Source organism: Lacerta agilis, chromosome 3 (genome assembly GCF_009819535.1).
Source record: "Lacerta agilis isolate rLacAgi1 chromosome 3, rLacAgi1.pri, whole genome shotgun sequence".
Classification (NCBI taxonomy): domain Eukaryota; kingdom Metazoa; phylum Chordata; class Lepidosauria; order Squamata; family Lacertidae; genus Lacerta; species Lacerta agilis.
This window is the reverse complement of record NC_046314.1, coordinates 103,168,094-103,188,282: the sequence shown is the minus strand read 5'-3', so window position 1 is coordinate 103,188,282 and position 20,189 is coordinate 103,168,094. Positions and strand designations below refer to the sequence as shown.

General features: G+C 40.1%; 1 protein-coding gene across 8 annotated transcripts in view; it reads right to left on the bottom strand.

The window, feature by feature from the left end:
* Positions 1 to 20,189, bottom strand: part of MAP4K3 (mitogen-activated protein kinase kinase kinase kinase 3) — a 65,614-nt gene that overhangs the window by 23,135 nt on the left and 22,290 nt on the right. For 4 of the 8 annotated variants that reach the window (XM_033145015.1, XM_033145018.1, XM_033145016.1 and 1 more), the window contains exons 8-16: positions 19,732 to 19,804; positions 18,963 to 19,094; positions 17,616 to 17,678; positions 17,448 to 17,529; positions 16,645 to 16,755; positions 14,463 to 14,538; positions 13,963 to 14,021; positions 9,597 to 9,659; positions 1,239 to 1,297 (exon numbers count right to left, since the gene is read on the bottom strand). In XM_033145015.1, the coding sequence (XP_033000906.1) occupies positions 1,239 to 1,297; positions 9,597 to 9,659; positions 13,963 to 14,021; positions 14,463 to 14,538; positions 16,645 to 16,755; positions 17,448 to 17,529; positions 17,616 to 17,678; positions 18,963 to 19,094; positions 19,732 to 19,804 (718 nt within the window). The remainder of the gene's footprint in view (positions 1 to 1,238; positions 1,298 to 9,596; positions 9,660 to 13,962; positions 14,022 to 14,462; positions 14,539 to 16,644; positions 16,756 to 17,447; positions 17,530 to 17,615; positions 17,679 to 18,962; positions 19,095 to 19,731; positions 19,805 to 20,189) is intronic. The other 4 variants (XM_033145017.1, XM_033145019.1, XM_033145022.1 and 1 more) reach the window with 1 other exon arrangement.

The window sequence follows — 20,189 nt, the reverse complement described above, 5'->3', positions numbered from 1 at the left end:
TTGTTTGAATTTTCAGTCTGAAGTAAATAATTATTCAGCCTAAAGTGTATTAAAGTGTGTTCAGCTGTACATCAGCCTGCTAATTAATGCACCTGGGTGGACACAGCTCATCTTAATGATAGTTACTGCTGTGAAAAAAATGTGTGGTGGTGGGGAGGGGAGAAGAACATACACTAAAATAATGCAATGCCACAAGAAAAGATTGGCAAAACCTAGAATAAGAAAGAAGTACCTCTCTCCTCCTTTTATCATATTTACACTAATTCTAAACTATTGACTTAACTTGTTGGGTTGCACCATTAAAGCCTATTTTTATAAAATAATTTAACATGGATCATTGAACTCTCTTTGAACTGTTACAGGTATTTTATGAAGCCCATAGCACTAAAACTAGTCGTATCTGAACCTTAAGATCCTCTTTAGCAGACCTGCTCCAAGTACCTCTGACTAAGTGCCTCCACAAAGCATGGCTTCTAGGACCTGCTCACTGGTGACATCCTAGCTGTGGAACAGCTTCCACAGAGAGGCTCATTTGGCTGCCATCTTTATGGCCCTTTGCATGCCAGATGAAGACCTTTTTATTTCCCAGGGCCTTCAGATAATCCATGATATCAAAACCAGGCTATGTGACATCTGCAGGCTTAAGAGTTCTCACACTGCTTTTACTTTTGTTCCTGTATTTTGTTTCTTGGAGGCCACTCAGAGAATATATGTTATTGGGTGGCCTATATACATGAAATAAATAAAATAATAATACATATTTATTACATATACACACATATAGGCACATTTGTGGATACAGATGCAGACGAGAAAGCTGCCTTGCTATACACCTGCCAACACCAAAAAATTCATCATCCATATATGAGGCTACATTGGGTTGAATCCAGACTACAGGACTAGAGAACTGTGTCTACAGGATGCTCCACTGGAGAGGAAGGGGAGGTCCAATTCCTGCTTTAGACTCCAGGATATGGGAGGTGGCTCTGGAACCTCAGGAGAAATTGAAAAACCACCTGCCCACTTCTTCCAAAGGGAGTCTCTGGAAGATCTTAGTCTCGATCAACTTGAGTATCTCAAAATACGGATTAAATAATCATTTTTTTACTGTAAATGTACAACCGGTTTCACTGCATAAACATCAATTTCCTGATCAAATTGATAACTACATTAAAAACCACTGCCAGATTATTTGGGGGTGGGGGTAGAAAAAGAATGGTGTTACTAAAAATACTCACTTATTTCCACCTAAGAAGTAACTGCCTTGGGGACCTTGACCATATTCTAGTTGCAAATCCTATTGAGAGAAAAGAAAGCATCAAACTCTGTCTGTCTCATCTTATTGAATTCCTCCTTTAAAAATATTAATTATCTAACTAGCTCCGGCTGTTCTTACACAAACTTGAATCCCACAAATAGCTTTACAGCATATACTGTGATACAAATAATGCATGTTGTACAGCAGATTCCCTCAAATTTCACTAACGGAATACTATACTTCTAACATGACACTTCTGTGCATTTAAGGAGAGGAAAAGATACAAGATTTGTAAATATTCTGCTTGAGATGCTCTGTTGCACAGTTGCATACAGACAATATCCATAGGTTTCCTGGGCAAGCAGAAAAGCACCTTCCCTAGTGTAAGGTGTAGGCAGCACCCCTGATTTCTGCTAATTCCTCCTTCCTGCTGCAGCCCCCAATGCTACATCCCACACAGTGTTGGAGTAACTGGACATGAGAAGGTGCTAATTTCCTTCATAAGCGTAAATCACCCCATGGATGAGCTAACTGCAAGTGCAAGGTCAGCCAAGCCAGCAGCTATGGTAACAGCCCTGTTCCCCAGCTATATCTGTGATTAAGGTACGTCAGCTCAGTTAGTCTGTGAGTCGTCAGTCTGCTGGTGTTATTTGCCCAGTGGGTGGAATTTATTTGGAGCAACAGAGCTACTTTGTAAATGTATGCATCTGCATATATCTGTATCTGCAAAAGCCTACAAGCTGTATATATCTAAGTCCAGAACTGTTTTACTGAGCCTTATGTTCTGCAATAGTAAACTATTTGGACCTTAGGCAGCTTCTGTGTGGTGACTGGTACTGGAAGCAACTTCCACTGCACAGATATCTCACTTGAAATTCCCAGAAGGCTGTTCCTGGTAGTACAGAAACCCCCCAGAAACAGATTCCAGTTCTATGAGACAAACTCTGCTCAATGAAATTAGGATCCAATCAAACAGCTCTTTAGATTTATGAGAGTCACCAGGGTCCACAGCTCATCTCCTCCTACTTTGAATTGCTACTCCCAAAATGCACAAAATCTGGCTTGATCACATAACCTTAAAGTCTCTGAAAGGCTATTACTGTACACAACCCAATATATTTTAATGTAAAGAGATCACCTTGTGCGTCTATCCAACAACCATAAAGTGCAAGGGTTCTGAAATCTCCATGGATGCAAATGAATATCAACTAGGGATCCTGGCTTTGCAGTACAGAAATTTATCTTCAGAATCCTGGAAGCCACAACTTTCATGTGGGGGAAAAAAGCTTAGGAGTCCTAATGATTTTAACAAGTGGTTTAGTAGACCAAGGTCAATGTGCTACCACTTATTTCACAGCAGGGACAATGTCATCCTCTGCTGGAGCTCTACCTGCCAAACCTCTACATGTCAAATAAACTTTTCTCAGAAAGAAACCCACCATATAAACTACACAAAGAAAGAGGCAGGCTACAGCAGCATGCCACTTCTATTTTTGGAAAATTCCAACACTGCTTTGAAAATGGTCATAAAACAGCAAGAAAGTCAGCTAGAATTCTTTCTGGATGATTCAAACCAGGAGGCATGGGGTGAGAGAAAAACTGGCTTGTTATTGAAGCTATGATATCTGCTTTAGTCCAACATTCCTTTTTTGTAGTATACAGTAAGCACATTTAACTTGAACACATTCAGCCTAAGCAACTTTGGCCCTGTGTACCTGAAGGAGCATTGCTACCCCCATCATTCAGCCCAGACACTGAGATCCAGCCCCGAGGGTCTTCTGCTGATTCCCTCAGTGAAAGAAGTGAAGTTGCAGGGAACCAGGCAGAGGGCCTTCTCGGTTATTGCGCCCGCCCTGTGGAACACTATCCCATCAGATGTCAAGAAAATAAACAACTATCTGAGTAACCTCAGCCAATGTTAGATGTATGTGATCCTGCTCCTTTCAATTACCATAATTCCCTTACCTTTATGAATCCCACCACCTACTTCTTATATAGTATAGTTTCAAATCCACCCACCCACCCATATATTACCAACTATAGAAAACCTGAAGAAGTGTGCATGCACACGAAAGCTCATACCAAGAACAAACTTAGTTGGGCTCTAAGGTGCTACTGGAAGGATTTTTTATTATTATTTTGTATAGAAAACCTTATGTCTTCCAGACGACTTGGACTACCACTACTAGCCAGCATAGCCATGCATCATGCCAAAGCAACATGCGCCAATGTTTTTAGTGGCCAGTAAAGCATTTTATCAAGGAACATTTATAAATATGATCTGCTTTCTTTTTATAAGCAAAGACAAAATTAAGATCCTGTTTGGAAAACAAAGCTTGGTGATAAATGACTGTTTACTTGGAGGCAAGGGGTGAGATGGATAAAGGACAAGAATGTTAATGAGGATGCTGGCTTAAACTATGGAGGAAGTGAGAGTGACTCCAAAAGGACTCCTTCTAGAGTGATGCAGAACCTGGCAATTTCAGAAATGTTTTTGGGTCTGAGGCATGTGGGTAAGAAGGGAAAATTGAATCAAAAATTGTTTGAGGGTAGAAATCGCTCACATTCACTCTGAACTTGAAGCCGCAGTTAAGGCGAATCCTGGTGAGATTCCTAGACAGAGTACTGTCTAGGTACATCTTGTGGGATTAGTATGAGTGGGCATGGTCTGAGGATGTGGACATGGCACTTTGGTTGGACGAAGTCCCTTTCGACCCCCTTGTGTATCTGAGAGGGATTGACTGGGTGGGTTACGGAGTGGTAAATACTTCACTATTGCCACTTCAGAAGAAGCAATAGATTGCCTCCTCCTGAAGGAGACCACTCTGGACCCAGAAATATTAAATAACTGTTGCATGGTTGCAAATATCCCCTTTTTGAGTAAGGTGTTCAAGAAGGGGATGGCTGCAGATGAATCTGGATATAGCTGAGTTCTGGATCTATTTCAATCTGTTTTTTCAACAAATCTGTCTTTGCTACCAACTGATTATGGAAAGGGGGAACACCATCCTATTGATTTTTCTCAACATCTTGGCAGCTTTTAATACTATAGATCACAGTATCTTCCTGAACTGGTTCTATGGGTTGGATGTACTACTGTGCTACAGTGGGTTCAACTCCTACCTTCAGGGTCATGTTGGGAGATGTCTGTTTGGCCTCTTGGCAATAATTTAATATCTGTAATAAAACTTTTGGGGGGCATCATCCAGGGATTTGCAGCAAATTGTCATCAGTATGACGACACCCAGTTCTATCTTTCCACTCCATCAGAATTGGGAGAGGTGGTAGATAAGTGGATAGATGCTTAGAGGCAGTGACAGACCAGATGTTGGCTAATAAAATACAATAGAATCCTGGAAAGTACTGTGGCTATTCAAGTCTCTGATCTAGGAATTGACCTAGGATAAGGGCAGCAGTTGCCCTGTGGAACAGCTATGTAGCTTGGTGGTCCTTTCTGATCCATTATTGTCCTTAGAAGCTCAGGTGGTATCAGTGGCTAGGAGAGCCTACTGCCAGTTACAGCTGGTTTACAAGCTACAGACATTCATGGACCAAGCCAGCCTGCTATCAGTAATTCATGCTTCAGTGACCTCGTGTTTTGATTACGGCAACGGGATTTAGGGTTGTCCTTGAAAATGGTCTGGAAGCTGCAACTTGTGCAGAATGTGGCTGTCAAGTTATGAACAAGAGCAATGAGATGGGCTCACAAAGTGCCTGTCCTAAAATCTCTGTACTGGCTGCCTGTGCTCTACTGGGCTTGTTTCAGTGTGCTAAGTGATGGCTTGCAAAACCAAATGGCCCAAATATATGCAGAAACCAGCCCACTTGATCCTTAATATCAGCTGGGGAGGGGGTTCTGCTCATCGTGCCCAAAAGGATTCATGAAGGGCCTTCTCTGTGGCAGGGCCCCAAGTCCCCTAGAGCTATACCTGTCTCCTATGTTATTTAACTATTTAGCTTGTATACGCTTTTATTGACGTATTTTGTTGCTGTGGTTCTTGTGTATCTCCTTGAGCTCTTTGAAGGCAGGATGATCCATAAATACTCTAAATAAATAAATAAATTTCAATTACCTCCAGGGTGACCAAGCAAAATAATCTATGCAATCTCAGCAGTTTCTATACAACCACTTAAATAGCATTAAGCTAAGCATCTATAAATTTTTACGGGACTGGAACTTTAGCAGGAGTAAATGCTTGAGTTTGTGTCACCAGGGGTTTCCAACGAAGACACCATGCATCAGATGCTTCCTTGAAATGGCAAATGGTAGCCACAAATCAGAGAAACACTAGTGAAATACTTGAGGGCCCTTATATAGGATTTGGTTGTTTTTTGTGGGAAAGAGGGAAGCTGTAGCAGTTGCATAAACATAGAAACTAGAGCTCTTATGGCTGGGCAGAGGCAAGATGCCACTCTCAATTTGCAAAGCACAAATCCACGACAATATGTATTCTACTGCAGTGACAGAAAAATTAATAAGAGAAAATAAGCAAACCGCTACAAAAAAGTAAAAAGATCCTTCATCTGCCACCGTACGTTAGAAATCTCACAGGAACATTTTTATGAAAAGTGACACCTGTCAGTGTGGTTTATGTTTGTGTTATTTAATGGTCTAAACCTGGTTACTACTCTACTGTCTGTTGGCATCAATAGGCTAAAATATGATCATGTCTCTTTCTAATCTACTATTACTGGATGCTTTTAAAAATAACCTGCATTTCATCCTGGATACAGTTACAGCAAAACACTGGGAAAGAAATTCATTTGTGTACTGTCCTAGCGTATTTCTGTGGGAAAGCAAAGCTTGCAAAATGAAGGTGATAGAGACAAAAATAAAACACCACCATCTTAGTTTGCACAAAGTGTTCCTAACACAAGATTTTGAATGCTCAAGCCATATATCTCTGGAGACGAAAGACACATGTGCACACACATGGAAATTTAGCAGTTTTCATGTAGATACTGTGCAAGAAGGTCCATCAAACAGAAGCAGCTATCCAACGTAAACAGAATAACTAAGTTCCACTCTAAACAAAACTGTGGGATATTTAACCATATCCAAGTGAACAGTGAATCAAATTGCACTGGATTCTGATAATTCCACTGATACTCTTTGGATAGTAGTGCCGTTAATTACAGTATTGAAATAAATATAATTAAGAACTCTGGCCGGAAGTTTCAACCAAAAAGATGCATTTACTCATGAGTAAATACAAATGTAGTATCAATCCTGTTAAGAATTACAGTATTAAATGAAGAAATACCGTATTTTCCGGCGTATAAGACGACTGGGCATATAAAATGACCCCCAACTTTTCCAGTTAAAATATATAGAGTTTGAGATATATTCGACCGCAGATTCTCCACCCGGCGTATAAGACGACCCCCGACTTTTGAGAAGATTTTCCTGGATTAAAAAGTAGTCTTATACGCCAGAATATACAAAGTTTCACATTGAAAAAGCCCTTGAAAGTCTTTTAGAAGTTGATGTAAGGGCTTCTACGATGCGTGTCAGATGTATAACGAGACAACTAGAGACCAGGACAGGGCCCCGTTTCGGCGTAGATGCCTTCCTCAGCTGGCAATATCAAATAATATTAGATAGTATGGAGTACATCAAGTTTCAGTAATTAAGATTTTACAAAGATCATTATTAGACAGCATCAAACGAATTATATCAAGGTTTTAAATCAAGGTTTTAAAGTATCATTCACTAAATAAGATTTACTAAAGGTCATCATTCAGCATACTACATGATACTGTATTACATTTGTATTTACTCACGGGTAAACACATCTTTTTGGTTGAAACTTCCAGCCAGAGTTCTTAATTATATTTATTTCAGTGTATTTTGTAATAAGAACTCCAACTTTATTTACGGTCAATTACAGTATTGGCAACAAAATTTTGGACAAGCCAAGGTAATAAGAAGTGGCTAAATATTGCAAATTTGGGCAAATAGCTATACCAGACAATTTTGTCCTTAAAGTTATTGTATTCAAATTTTAATATCTTTGCACTGGTTGAGCCACTCAACCAGTGTGGAACTTTAGTGCATTTGTTAGTATCAAGCATGATATTTTAGAAATGATCTCTGAAGTGACTCTATACATTTTGGATTAAATGGTTTCAATTTTCAGGTGATGCAAGACGTATCAATTGTACGGAATGATCATTCTTTTTTCTGTCAAGGGCCACATTCCTCCAAAAACAATTTGCAAGAAGCCACAAGGCAGTAGTGCGCAAACTCTTTTCTCTCTCCCACTTTCTCTGCCCCCTCGGGGGGGGGGGGGAGAGGTTCAGATTGCTCTTCCCAGGGGTCTCAGTTAATCACTCCCTGTCTTAAGTTATCTCAGAAAGGCCATAGACATTGGATGACCCAAATCACACTCTATTCTGTAAAGACTACTTTCAAGCAGATATGCAGCAAATAAAATAATAATAAATTAAATTTGTAAATTGCCCTTTATCTGTAGATCTCAGGGCAGGTCACAGCATAAAAATACACAATCGAAACACAATCGCTTTCAATACATGTTTTCGTTACAGCTTGCAATTAGCTAGGAGAGAGTGAGTCTTGGTTTGTAGGTAAACCTTGGCTTACCTCCCTAAAACACGGCAGCAAAAAGGACCAAAGGAGGCGCAAAGCAGCTGTGGGCAGTCTTGCTAAGACAGGGTTTGACTTAGCATGCTTTGCAAACCAGGCCACTATTTTGCCCTTTGGATACAACTGGGAATGAGGATTAGGCTCACATACTACCACTTGCACTATCATCACAGTGTAAAGAAGGCGAAGAGTAATTTGTGGCCAAACATGAGACCTCTCCAACTGTGAGAAATAGAACCCAGTTTCTAGAAGGTTAATTCTCACAAGAGTCAGGGAAAATCTATGTTCAGACAAACATGGCATTTCCCAAGTTCATTTGCTACCTTCTGCTCACATTCATGGCAACAGAGGAAGGAGCACACATGCCCCAAATCTGCTCACAATCTCAGAGTAGGCAGAATCCTGGGAGTAAAACAGTGTTTGACTAAGGCCACTGACACCATCCTTCCCAATGTAGAAATCACTACAAGCTTCCTAAAACCGGCACAGGCACAGAATATGCCAACTATCTATCTAAAAGACAAGCTTGTTCTCACACTTCTGACATCTCTCTTTTAACTGTACACACAATTCTGAAATATCTTTGGCGGAAAATCAAGAATGAACTTCCTAATAAGAAAGATAGCGTTTGTGAAAACAGATGACGCACAGCACATGTTATGTTTAGTCCAGATGACCGTAAAGTATGTACCAACATGCTATGTGGTTTGCTGCTATTAAAAGGAAATTGTTTCCCCTTGAAGAGAGATCACAATTAGTACAAGTTTTGCCAAAAATTTACAGGCAGGGACAGGACAAAAATAAATATATTCATAAAAGAAATTATGTTAAAGTTCAATGTTGCAGGAGTCTCGGGAGATGCTATAGAACAATAGCTTAGAGTTGTTCTTACAGAACCAGCTGGAAGCCACCATTAAACTAGGGAAAGAATTACTGGAGCTACAAATACAAATTCTTGAAGGGAGGTTTGTGTACCATGGGGGAAGAAGCAGACAACCTCCATCTAAATGGAAGCTGGCGTCCACAGTAAATAACTGAAGTCTCACTATGTTACCTCGTTAATGCCAAAAGTTTATTTCTTTATGAAATAAATGCAGAAAAGCAACATTTTAAGTATTAGGCAAAGGATATTAACGACTAAAATTTGTTTCTACAGCTAAAGATCAAAGGAGAAGAGATTTCTGAACAAAATAATTCTTGGCTAAAATGTTTTGAAAACGAAGTTGCTTTACGCAAAACAATTATCTGCAAATATTATTAAATCTCAGTGCTTACTGTTGTACTCATGTTTTAAGTATTAAATAAACAAATGCATGTGGGTGGCAAATAAGGTATAGAAGCAATACCTGCACTCCATTTTCTCCAAGCTGCTTTCAATCCTTTCCTTCCCAATGAAATTTGTTACCTTTTGTTATTGATGTGCTCAAGTTTCTCTCATTATGAAAAAAACTAACCTAGTCAGCAGCTTAGCAATTGTCTTAGCAATTTGTTTTAATATAGTATTAGTGAAATTACAAAAATCATTGTGAGAAATGTTAGTATATAAGAATGCAACACTGACATGGGTAATTAAAATCGGTAGCTTTATTATTACGCAAGTATTTGATTAGTAGACCTTTTGACTATTCTACAGATGGCAAAAGCAGCATGACAACTGAACAAAACATTTAACTTTGAAAAACAAAAAAGACGAACACACACTGACAAAGAAAAAGCAATAGATGAAAATACCAGATTAGATCTTGCAGTGTAGTATATTTCTTCTGAACTGTCCGAAAAATCGTTATTGACGGGCTGTTCATCAGACAAAGACCAGAAACTCAGGTTAATTACTTTTAGACTGAAAAACATCTAAGTACAAAGGGACATTGTTGCACGATAGCTGACTCTGCCATTACCATTTATTAAAGTGTCTAAAACTTTATACAATATAGCAGGTGGATTAGTATAGCCTTTAGATGTTCAATGGTGACTTAAGAAATGCAAAGACTGGTAATAGGTGTACATTTGTTTATACTTCTTACCCTACACGCCAATATTTTTTAAAAAACACACACGTTTTGTTGTTCTTCCCTGAAATTTGCAAGCCACAGATTTCCCACCATTCCTGTACTATTATTTCTTACAAAGATTAACAAAGTCTTCTGTCCAGTCAGCTGCATACCCACAGGCAGTTCCATGTGCCAGGTGGTTTGTGGTTCAAAATATGGAACCAGACCAACTTCATAGTTGTAAGCATATTTACTTCAATGCAAGTTGGTTCCAAGTGTGTTTCACAATGGGGCATCTCAATGTACATTGCATGGGGTTGGACTAGATGACCCTCGGGAGTCCCTTCCAACTCTACAACTCTATGATTGAGTTCTCCCATGTTGCTGACAACTGTGTGTTATAAAAATGCTTAAACCCAAACTGTGACTTTATAGGACACTGTGACCCAGAATCAAAGGCCTGTAAAACTAGTTTTGTGAGCTTAACTAGGGGGGTTGACTCACTCCTCCTTAAATGGCAGACCCTCATGCCTCATACTATTTTTGAGTCTGCAGTAGAAAGGAAAATAGTTTCCACTAGTACATGCCACTTCTTTGAGCCTAGGTAGCTCTTTAGATCCCAGCAGCCTCACTTGCATCCAACCAACAAACATTATAGACCTTGCAGCTTCCATTTTAAAAAAAAAGGGTGGGTGTGTGTGCATAGGAGTTTTAATCAGTAATCTGTTTCCATCTTCCACTGGTACAACAAGATGAGATATGAATAAGTATATCTCCAACAGAACAAAGTGTTTAAAAGATACTTCTCCAAGACTGGATTAAAAAACCAATTAACTGATTGGAAAGCAAGCTGCTCTGAAAAAAGGCATAAACAAGACTAATGTTGGTAAAGAACAATGCAGAAGAGAACATGCAGATGAAATGGGTGGTCCCCATGCTTAACTTTCTGCTTACAAAGTCAACCAGTATCAGCACTTAAACCTGTGAACTTCTCTTCCATGCCAGTGTTCTGGGTTCAGATTTTATAACTGCATACAATTACTGACAGGTATATTGTCATACACAAGTAATTTCCCCACCTATTTTTGGTCTCTCTAATCTGTCCATAGCTCAGGAATAGAGCGCATGTTTTGTTTGCAGAAGGTCCTAGGATAAATCCCAGGGAATTCCAGGTAGGGTTGAGAAATAAACCCTCAACATCAACTGCAGGTCAGTATAGACCACAAGGAACTAGATGGGGGAATGGTCTGGCTCATTTGAAATACAGCAGTTTTGTATGCTCCTATCTTTAATAAGAGAGCATGCAATATGGAAGTCAGAATGTTGAATACATGGACTACATATGGTTATTGTTGAGTAGAACTATCAAAGAGGCTAAGAAAAAAACACAGGAGGCCTTGCAAACAACATACAAGATAGGATCAAGCACTTGAGAAAGAGGGAATGGGATGCAAAAACAAAACAAGTCCACACATTTAGAGTCAGTCCTTAAAATAGGTGCAAGGAATGTGAATTAGAAGCCAATATGAAAAGAAAAACAACACTAAATTGTGTCAATTATTTTCTAGAAGTACAAATCTTATAAACTGTGTTTGAGAGCAAATTTCCAGCCTTTGCTCAGAAAGTTACATAATTAGAGAAATGCAAATCTACCATGAAAAACCTGGTAGACATCTAAATAAAGGTTATATATATATATATGGTATAACAGTGGCTGAAATTGAGAAAGCTGAAGGACTAGATTAATTTCCTGAAGGAAAATTTAGCAATTAATATACTTTCCAATATGCATCAGCATGGCTGGTTTAAAGAGTATACAAAAGTTATATTTTCTCCAAGGAAAAGTGAAATTACGTGGAGATGAAGTAAAATAAGAAATGTCTTTATCATTTTGCTGCATAAAAGTCTTCACATGTTTCGATCCTGAGAGATAATTAAACACAAGGTGGGTGACTAAGGACCATCAACAGAATGAGTTCATGATTTAAGAGAATGCAGCAGCTAATCCAACGCTGCCTTGTTGCTCATATCCTGAGTGAGAGATCTGTAGAGTTGCCAGCTTAAAACATGATGCCTGCTGGTACCTTTAAAAGTTAGGAGGCAGTGGAAGAGGATGCAGCTGCCACGCATCAAGTGCCATTCTTCTAAAAAAACCACACTGCTCCCTTGCCTGCTGTACAAAACAAAGCTTCAGCTTCAACCCACACCAGGCAGGGAAGGAAGGGAAGAACAGGAAAGGAGAACGAAATAGTCAATTCCTCTCTGTTACCCCAATGTTTAGAAAGCAACAGGCAGAATTGCTGTGCCCTAGCAACTCTTGTTGGGTGCTACCCACTGAAGACATTAGGAAGCAACATTTGCAAAGGGCAGCAGGAAGTAGATTTCTGCCTCCACGCTTCCTGTGCTAAAGCAGGGGCTTGTTTGTGGGGAGTTCAGAGCTAAGATGACTTGCCACATTTACTACCTATTGTTGGGACTCTCTGCTATAACACAAAAATGGCAATTAAATCAACAATGAGCAGGCAAATATCTGGGCACAATTGGATGGAATGAAGTGGGACAACCACAAGACTCAAGGGTAGACAGCATAGACTTCAGATGCCCAAGAGCAGGTTTGCATGGGACCCACCTGGATGCAATTCCCTGCTTTCTCAGTACTTTAATCTTTGCCTTGAAGTATATACTAGTCTCCTGGCCACTGGAATGTATCCACACCTCAGGGTTTCTGTCATATGGCAATCTGGTGTGCAGCCTTCTATTTGCTGACTACAATTAAGGTCCTGTCTAATGCCATCTCATTGCGTAAGGCTCTTCTGTGTTTCCCCCATTGGGTTCTCTGCACTCACAACTGCTTTCAACCATCTGCCCTCTGAAAATATCCATCTTTACATACTAATGAGATATCGGACCTTAGATGTACACACAGTGATCAAGCATATAATAGCCATGTTTTTTAAGTAAGCAAACTGCAGAACGAGGGTAGCTAACTTTTTGGGGGGGTCGAGGAAGGTATGCCAGTAGTGCGTGTGGCCACCTCACAGACTTTCACTCTCAGTGGCACTGGGTGCTTGTGGCTGATTCAGCAATAGCTTCTGCAGAGGTGCAGAGCAAGCTGCCACCATTGTGACTGCAGCAGTTTTTGGCAGCAGCAATGAGCAGCTGACCGCCACTGAGCACTGGCCAGAGTGCTCTGGAAACATGAAGGAAACCAGCTCCACTATTATTAAAAAACAAAACAAAAAACCAGCTCCAATGTTTGGTCAGCATTCAGGAAACAGATGAGTGCCCCTTCTTGTTCCCAGAGCACTTTGACCAGCTCTCAGTGTCACCATGCAAGTCACCCCAATAAAATGGCTAAAATTTTCCAGGGGTTAGTGGGCCATTAAAATCACCTTTGCAGGCTGGGTCTGGCCCATGGTCTCATCACCACTGCTGTAAGGGGAGGCAATACTGTAGCGGGTGCAAGAGCAAAGTGATGCACAGCATGCGGGGTGGTGGGGACCCACAAGGAAGACATAAGGAAGAACACAAGTTACATGCAACAAGCTTAAATTGATTCATTCGTGTGATGTATCAGGAAGCTGAGGCTGCATAACAGCCTGCCCCACATAAAACTTGTGACCTTCAGACTCTGAGCCAAAGACACATGAGTTGTACTCGTGTAAGTTTTGGCCTGCTGTGTTTCGTAGTTACGTGGCCGTAGTGACTCACAAGTCCCCCTTTGCTGCAGCAAGCAAAGTGGGCGAGATTTCTACCAAATTGCCAAATTCAGTGGTCCCACCTTATGAGGAAGCTGCTCAACAGCTTTAGAGAAATATATTTAAACAGGGGTACTCAAAATAGCCTTAAAACAGGAAGGAAGACAGCTATATCTACTTGTGGGATATTTGCTTAAGAAACAGAAGGCAGATCTGATTATGTTTTGAAGGATCCCAATTATTCAGAAAAAAATATATTATGCAAATCATAATTTTGAGGTCTTGCACAGGTATATATATACACACCATACATAGCCACAGAAGTCTACAAGTCTTATGCTCCGAATCACCTTTTTTTAAATATGGCATGATTTCATGCAGCAAAACACATACAACTGTGTTACTCACAAACTCATGATGAGGCTCTGTCTCCTTTCTTAAAGGTGGATCGAATTTTACTTGGCCAACTATCGATGAGAAGAAATGAAATATTCAGAGGTGAGGTCAAAGCATGTAGATATATAAAATGATGGTAAAAGTCTTTGGAAAACTAGTCAGAAAGCAAGCATCACATACAGTACTGTATCTTTCTAACATGTGTGTGTGTTTTGCAGTTCTTGGCACTTGGTTTCCAATAGGTTTTTCAAATGCTTCATATCCTTGGGAATACAATGAAGCACTGTGGAAACAGAGCCACATGGAAGAAGCTAGCTCAGCTATGGGCAGTAAAGTTAAGCCAACCAAGAGCTATGGAAGTAAAAAAAACTATATACTTCTAGCAAGACTGAAATTTTAAATCTATGATCATCTAACATAGACTTGGTTGTAATGAGCTAATACAAATCACTACATGTGTGGATATCGAAGACAAATTCACAGTTAAGTTTGAAACTTGCGTATGTACTTACAGTTTATTTCAGAGCGTGTTTTTTCTTCTCTCACATTTCTGCTTGTCGAATGAATTCTATGAGGCACAAGAAGAGGCTAGGGAAAATATATACATAGTTTAACAAATGAAATGTCACGTGTTACACATGCCTCTTTATTCTTTAAAAACACCTTTATACAAAATTCTGTATGTTGAAAATTACTACATATACACAGATATTTATCATGACTGAAACCTCTAGTATGAAATGAAGTGGAAGTACAACAGAATGCCTTCCTGTAGAAGCAGCAGTGTAAAAGCTTCCTGTGAGTTTAAGCAATTTTAAGGCATAATTTAAAATTCAACGGAAAAGGAGACCCTTGTGAGTTTCAGATTAAGATTACACATTCCGAAAATAGCATTGGCTCCCAGTGGAAAACTACATTCGGATAGAAAGCAAGTTTCTATCGCTTTATATAAAAGTCATCCACGGGGACATAAGTTCTTGGCAGACTGATGTCTACTCCATTGCCTCTATTTATGAGTCTAGACCTGTCACAGCTACTAATGGTATACTATTAATTTTGAAGAAAGCCTTGGGCAAGTCTTTTTTCAATTGAGAGCCGTTATCTTTCTTTTTTGGAAGAATCCTCTTTTGTCATCAAAGTCACCTTTACTAGTAAAGTATTGCTACTGCAAACATATTGTTTGCTGGAAACTCTTACGGCGAGGTAGGTTTTAAGTGAACTGCATGAATAGATGCAGACAGACAAGGTGATAGTGACATTCTATTTAGTTTTGTAAGTGTGTGTTCATCAGCAACCAGGATCGTTTGGCAAATGGGTCTCAGGAGGGACCACCAAGGCCAATGGTGGTCACTAATATGCTCTCCCTCTCTCCTTTTCACCTGTGCATCAGGGCAGCAAGCATGCTATGAATCGTAGCAACACCGGCTGAAAAAGGGACCCTTACCTTCAATCTAGTAAACTGATTTTTTTTTGGGGGGGGGGGGTTGGCACCAGGGTAGCATAAGCCTGATCTGGAGGCAACTTGCCCAGGTTTCTCTACTTAGCTCCCCCAATATGGGTCCATTGCAAACTAGTTGGGGGTGCTAGTGGAAAATTACAGATATAAACCATTCCAGAAGTTATGCTTTCAGCAAAACTGAAGTTATAAAACCTGAAATAAAGATTTTGCTATACAGTATAGAGTTTAGACGAGACACTGAACTACAGCCCTCTCTAGCAACCTAATGTATTTATCTCAGTGTTATAGGGATTAAATCCAAGTAAGCTTCAGGATGCATCCTGAAGGGTAAAGCAGCCTAAGCTAGCTAAGAATGTATCCCAGCTTCACATTGTAATTAGTCACTAAAGATTTTCCTCTAATGCTGCTAAAGTGGCATCCTTATCAGTCCATCAAAAACAGACCAGCAGGGCTTAGTTCAATACAAGGCCTGGAAACGGCCTTATTGTTTCAGGTAACTAGTTTGTGGAAACAGATGAGGAAGTGCCCTAAGCTCCGCAAGCAATGACGTAGTAACAAGTAATAATTTAAGTGTGAGCATCTTCAGAAATACTTAGGCTGCAAAGAGCTCCAGATCGGTGAATTCATAGCAAATTAGGAGACTGCAAGATTGTTTTCCTACAGTACAGTAAAAGGATTTTGGCTACTTTGAGTCTAAAGAGTGGACAAGGATCACAGAATCTCTGACTCTTTCAATATTTTTTTAGACAACTAAAATGTGCATTGTCAATATATACTTATGCAAACCTTGACATGTGAGATAACCCACAGCACACACCCCATGCAATGATGGGCGATACAACAGTAACAAACTGCTTGGAGCTACAAAAAAGCCTGTAGCACACTATTCTGAGCAGCGCTAGTGTCTGTTGCATGGTCTCTGGGCTCCGTGGTGTCTCACAGGCCAGCTAAGTCTGGGGCCCTGAGGATGAGGGCAAGAGAAATTGTGCCCAATGTCTGGCATTTATTGTTGAGTTCAACTAGTAAGCAAAAACAGTGCAGCATAGCACGAGACCGGTCTCTTTGGGTAAGTCTCTCTCTCTCAATCCAAGACTCCTTTCTCACCAGTTTCACTCATTCATGAGACAAGTTCTAGAAATACAGATATTCGCAAGGAAGGTGTCTCATATATAACTCAGATGTTTTATTTTAAAACTGCAAATGCAATGACTTCTATAACAAAGACGTATTCTCACCTCAGGATCATCATCATCAAAATCATGATAGGTGGAATGATCAGGATTATTCATTTTATCCAACAGTTCAATAGCAAGCGTTCGGGTCAAGGGCTGGGTAACAAAAGGGTGCTAAAGACACACAATGAAGCAGGAGAGAAAGCAAATGGAATTTGCATTAGAATTTGAAAATTTTAACATAGATAGAAGCGGGAGGAGCTCCCTAAAACCAACAGTAAAAACAATGTTTAAGTCTCCCCAAGGTTATCAAGGCAAAGTTCAGTCAAGTGCTCACTTTTCCTACCTACTCCCACATGGGAACAGAATGACTAAAGAAAACAGCAGCAGCTCATATGATTCTATGTATAGGGGAGGAAATCAGATAAACAAAAATAGGTGTTCCATAGGGCCTCAACCTAGCAGTTCAAAGTGCAAGTAGATAAATAGGTACCGCTCTGGCGGGAAGGTAAATAGTGTTTCTGTGTGCTACTCTGGTTCATCAGAAGCGGCTTAGTCATGCTAGCCACATGACCCGGAAGCTGTACGCTGGCTCCCTTGGCCAGTAAAGCGAGATGAGCACCGCAACCCCAGAGTCGTCCGCAACTGGACCTAATGGTCAGGGGTCCCTTTACCTAGGGCCTCAGCACACCAAACGTTGAACCAACAGGATACTGTATAACATAATATGCCACCCTAACCAACTGGTTTCCCCACCAGGAATGATTTGCCTAGGCACCACCTGCTTATGGAAGGTTTCTTCACATAAGGACAATACTACAGACAGCATTTTAACGCAGTGGAAAACAGTAAAACGTAAGTTATACCTGTAATAGTTTTTCAGCTGTGGGTCTTTTCTTAGGATTCTTTGTAAGTGCCATTTTCACAAAATGGTGGAAGCTATTTGACCTTTAAAAATGTAATTGCAAGCTTTAGAAAGTTATTTGGTGAATACAATAATCAATACAGTATAGCTATATAACAAAGGTATTTACCATTTCATTTTGTCCTTTAGCTTGGGAGACTGAAAGTTGCTTTTTGTCATTAGAAAGAGTGCTCTGAAAAGCAAGAACAGTTGTTACTTGCTATTTAAGAACTACAAAATCGATATTATTTTATATCCAGGAGCAAAAACTTTGAGACGCCTTCAGTAGGGGAAAGGTTGTTGTTGTTTTTTGTTTTTTAAGGAGAAAAAAAAAACCACCCCACTCTATCAATGGGCCCATAACATTCAGGTAGAATGCACAAGGCAAGACTGGCATCTATCTGATTTACATCATAAATTAAATGCAACAGCAATCTATCTTGGGTTTGTTTTTTTAATGTTGAGAGTCTTTGATGACAGGGGTAGCTATACTTATTTGAGGCCTTACTGTTTGGTTCTGTAAAGACCCTGTACTCCTGGAACACAGTGTGTATACAGTGGCTTCTGTAGGGCTCTTGCAAACACGACTCTCATTTCCCTCATCAGCCTTGGCATGTGATCTTCTGAGAGCAGTGCAATAGCCAAAGCTCTTCAGCTGTTACAAGCAGCACTCTTGATGGCCTTTCTTCAGGCCTCTAGCACACAGGCTACATCAGGCATAGGCAAACTCGGCCCTCCAGATGTTTTGGGACTACAACCCCCACCATCCCTAGCTAACAGGACCAGTGGTCAGGGATGATGGGACTTGTAGTCCCAAAACATCTGGAGGGCTGAGTTTACCTATGCCTGGGCTACATCTTTATGTGATAGCTCAGGAAGAACTGTCAAAAAGATGCTACTGGTAATTTGCAGGACATCTACTACTGAACAGCTGAAGTGGGTTGAAGCACACTCAGAAGACAGCATGTGTGTGCAGGGGAAAGGAATGTAAACCAATAACCCTTGAGAGACCCGAAGTCCCCACTGCTGCCCATGTCTGAAGGTTCATTTTTCCACCCCTCTATTGTCTCTAGCTAAGCAGGCTTTTATGATAACTGAATATCTATTTTGGAAGGAAAGTTTAGAAATGGCAACCACATAAACCCTGTATCATAAAGCCTTAAAGTAAGAGAACTATCCCCTGCCCACATTTTTCATATTTGAAATTGTTCCAGAGTGCTTTCCTAGAGACATAAGGAAGAAATAAAAGGAAAGAATCACACCTTTCCTTCTTTTTCCTTCCTCTATCAAACAGTTGCCGAAGCTGACTGTGCAGGCCATCTGTCAATGGACAGAAAAATGCAAATATGCAGGCAGGTTCTGCACTCTGTGGTTACTACGTTCTTTTTTAAGAAAATCACATTTATCCCGTGGTACTTATGTTCCTATGGGTTCTAAATGCCACCTGAGCATTCCAGCTTTACATACATTTACTAACCTCATTGGATGCAAGTCAAACATAGGGGGCTGGAGTTCTGCTAGTTCTATAGCAGTTATTCCAACAGCCCATAGGTCACAGAGCTGATTATAGCCACCCTTCCTTTCAACTGCAGCAACTTCAGGGGCCATCCTAAAAATTAGAGAATACTAGATTGGAATATGCAGCAAGTTCTAATTCTTAAATTTTGGAAACACAATGCAGTCCAAGCAATTTTCAATACATTTCATGTTAATCTCCCTGTTGTTCATTACACTTTTAATTAAGCCAAACACAGCAAATGCCCTCCTGCCTTCACAAGTCCCAATGCCAGGTCAAGGTTGTTGTTTTTCCACTTTGCCTGCCAACATTTCAACCAGCTATTCTAATTGTATCATTAACATTTTACAACATTTATCTCCCTGCTACAAGATCTATAAATACACCCACACACACCCAATTGCTTTTGAGGGCTCTTTTTCTTTTGGGTAATTGGCAACCATAACTTTGCCCAAGTACTGTGTGCAGAGATTGAGAAAGACATGCCTCACTGCAAGTCCTTCAAAAACGAAGCCACGATCCATGCTGAATCCCCTACTACCCAAATGCTGAAAAAGGAAAAGGAGTGGGAAGAAAGGGGTCGGGCGACAACTCACAAATCCCAATTCTGTCATCTCAAATCAAATGTTGTGCAATGCATAAAGGTTTCCCCATTCACTTCCAAGATAAAATGCAGCTCAGGTTATATTTTTATCCATGCAACAAGTATTACTTAAGAAAGGACAATTACCAATATGGTGTTCCAATGAAAGATTTCCTTTTAGCAATTGTAGCTGTTATTTGTGCTGCTACTCCAAAATCAGCTGTAAAAGATTTGCAGGCAATGTGATGTAATAATGAACATACTTATTGTAACAAACAGAACAGTCAGAGTTTTATGCAGTCCAGATATTTACAAACTGGTTGGAACAACTTTTGAAAGCCTTTGTAATCTTTGTTTCATATTTCCCTCTAACTATGCAATTATCCTCAAAGTGCAAGAAAGGCCACGTCAAGCAATTCCTCCCCATTTCTAAGACAATTAGTCTTTTCATTTTGAATGGGCTACCTTACAGCCTGCTCCTGCACCCTTCTATTTCTTCCTTCTATTGTCTTCATCTAAACTGTACAATATTTACTGGTCACCATCCAAAAGAGCCTCTAAGTGTATGTAGGTGAAAATTCGCGTACAAACAAAGCTTTCTAGTT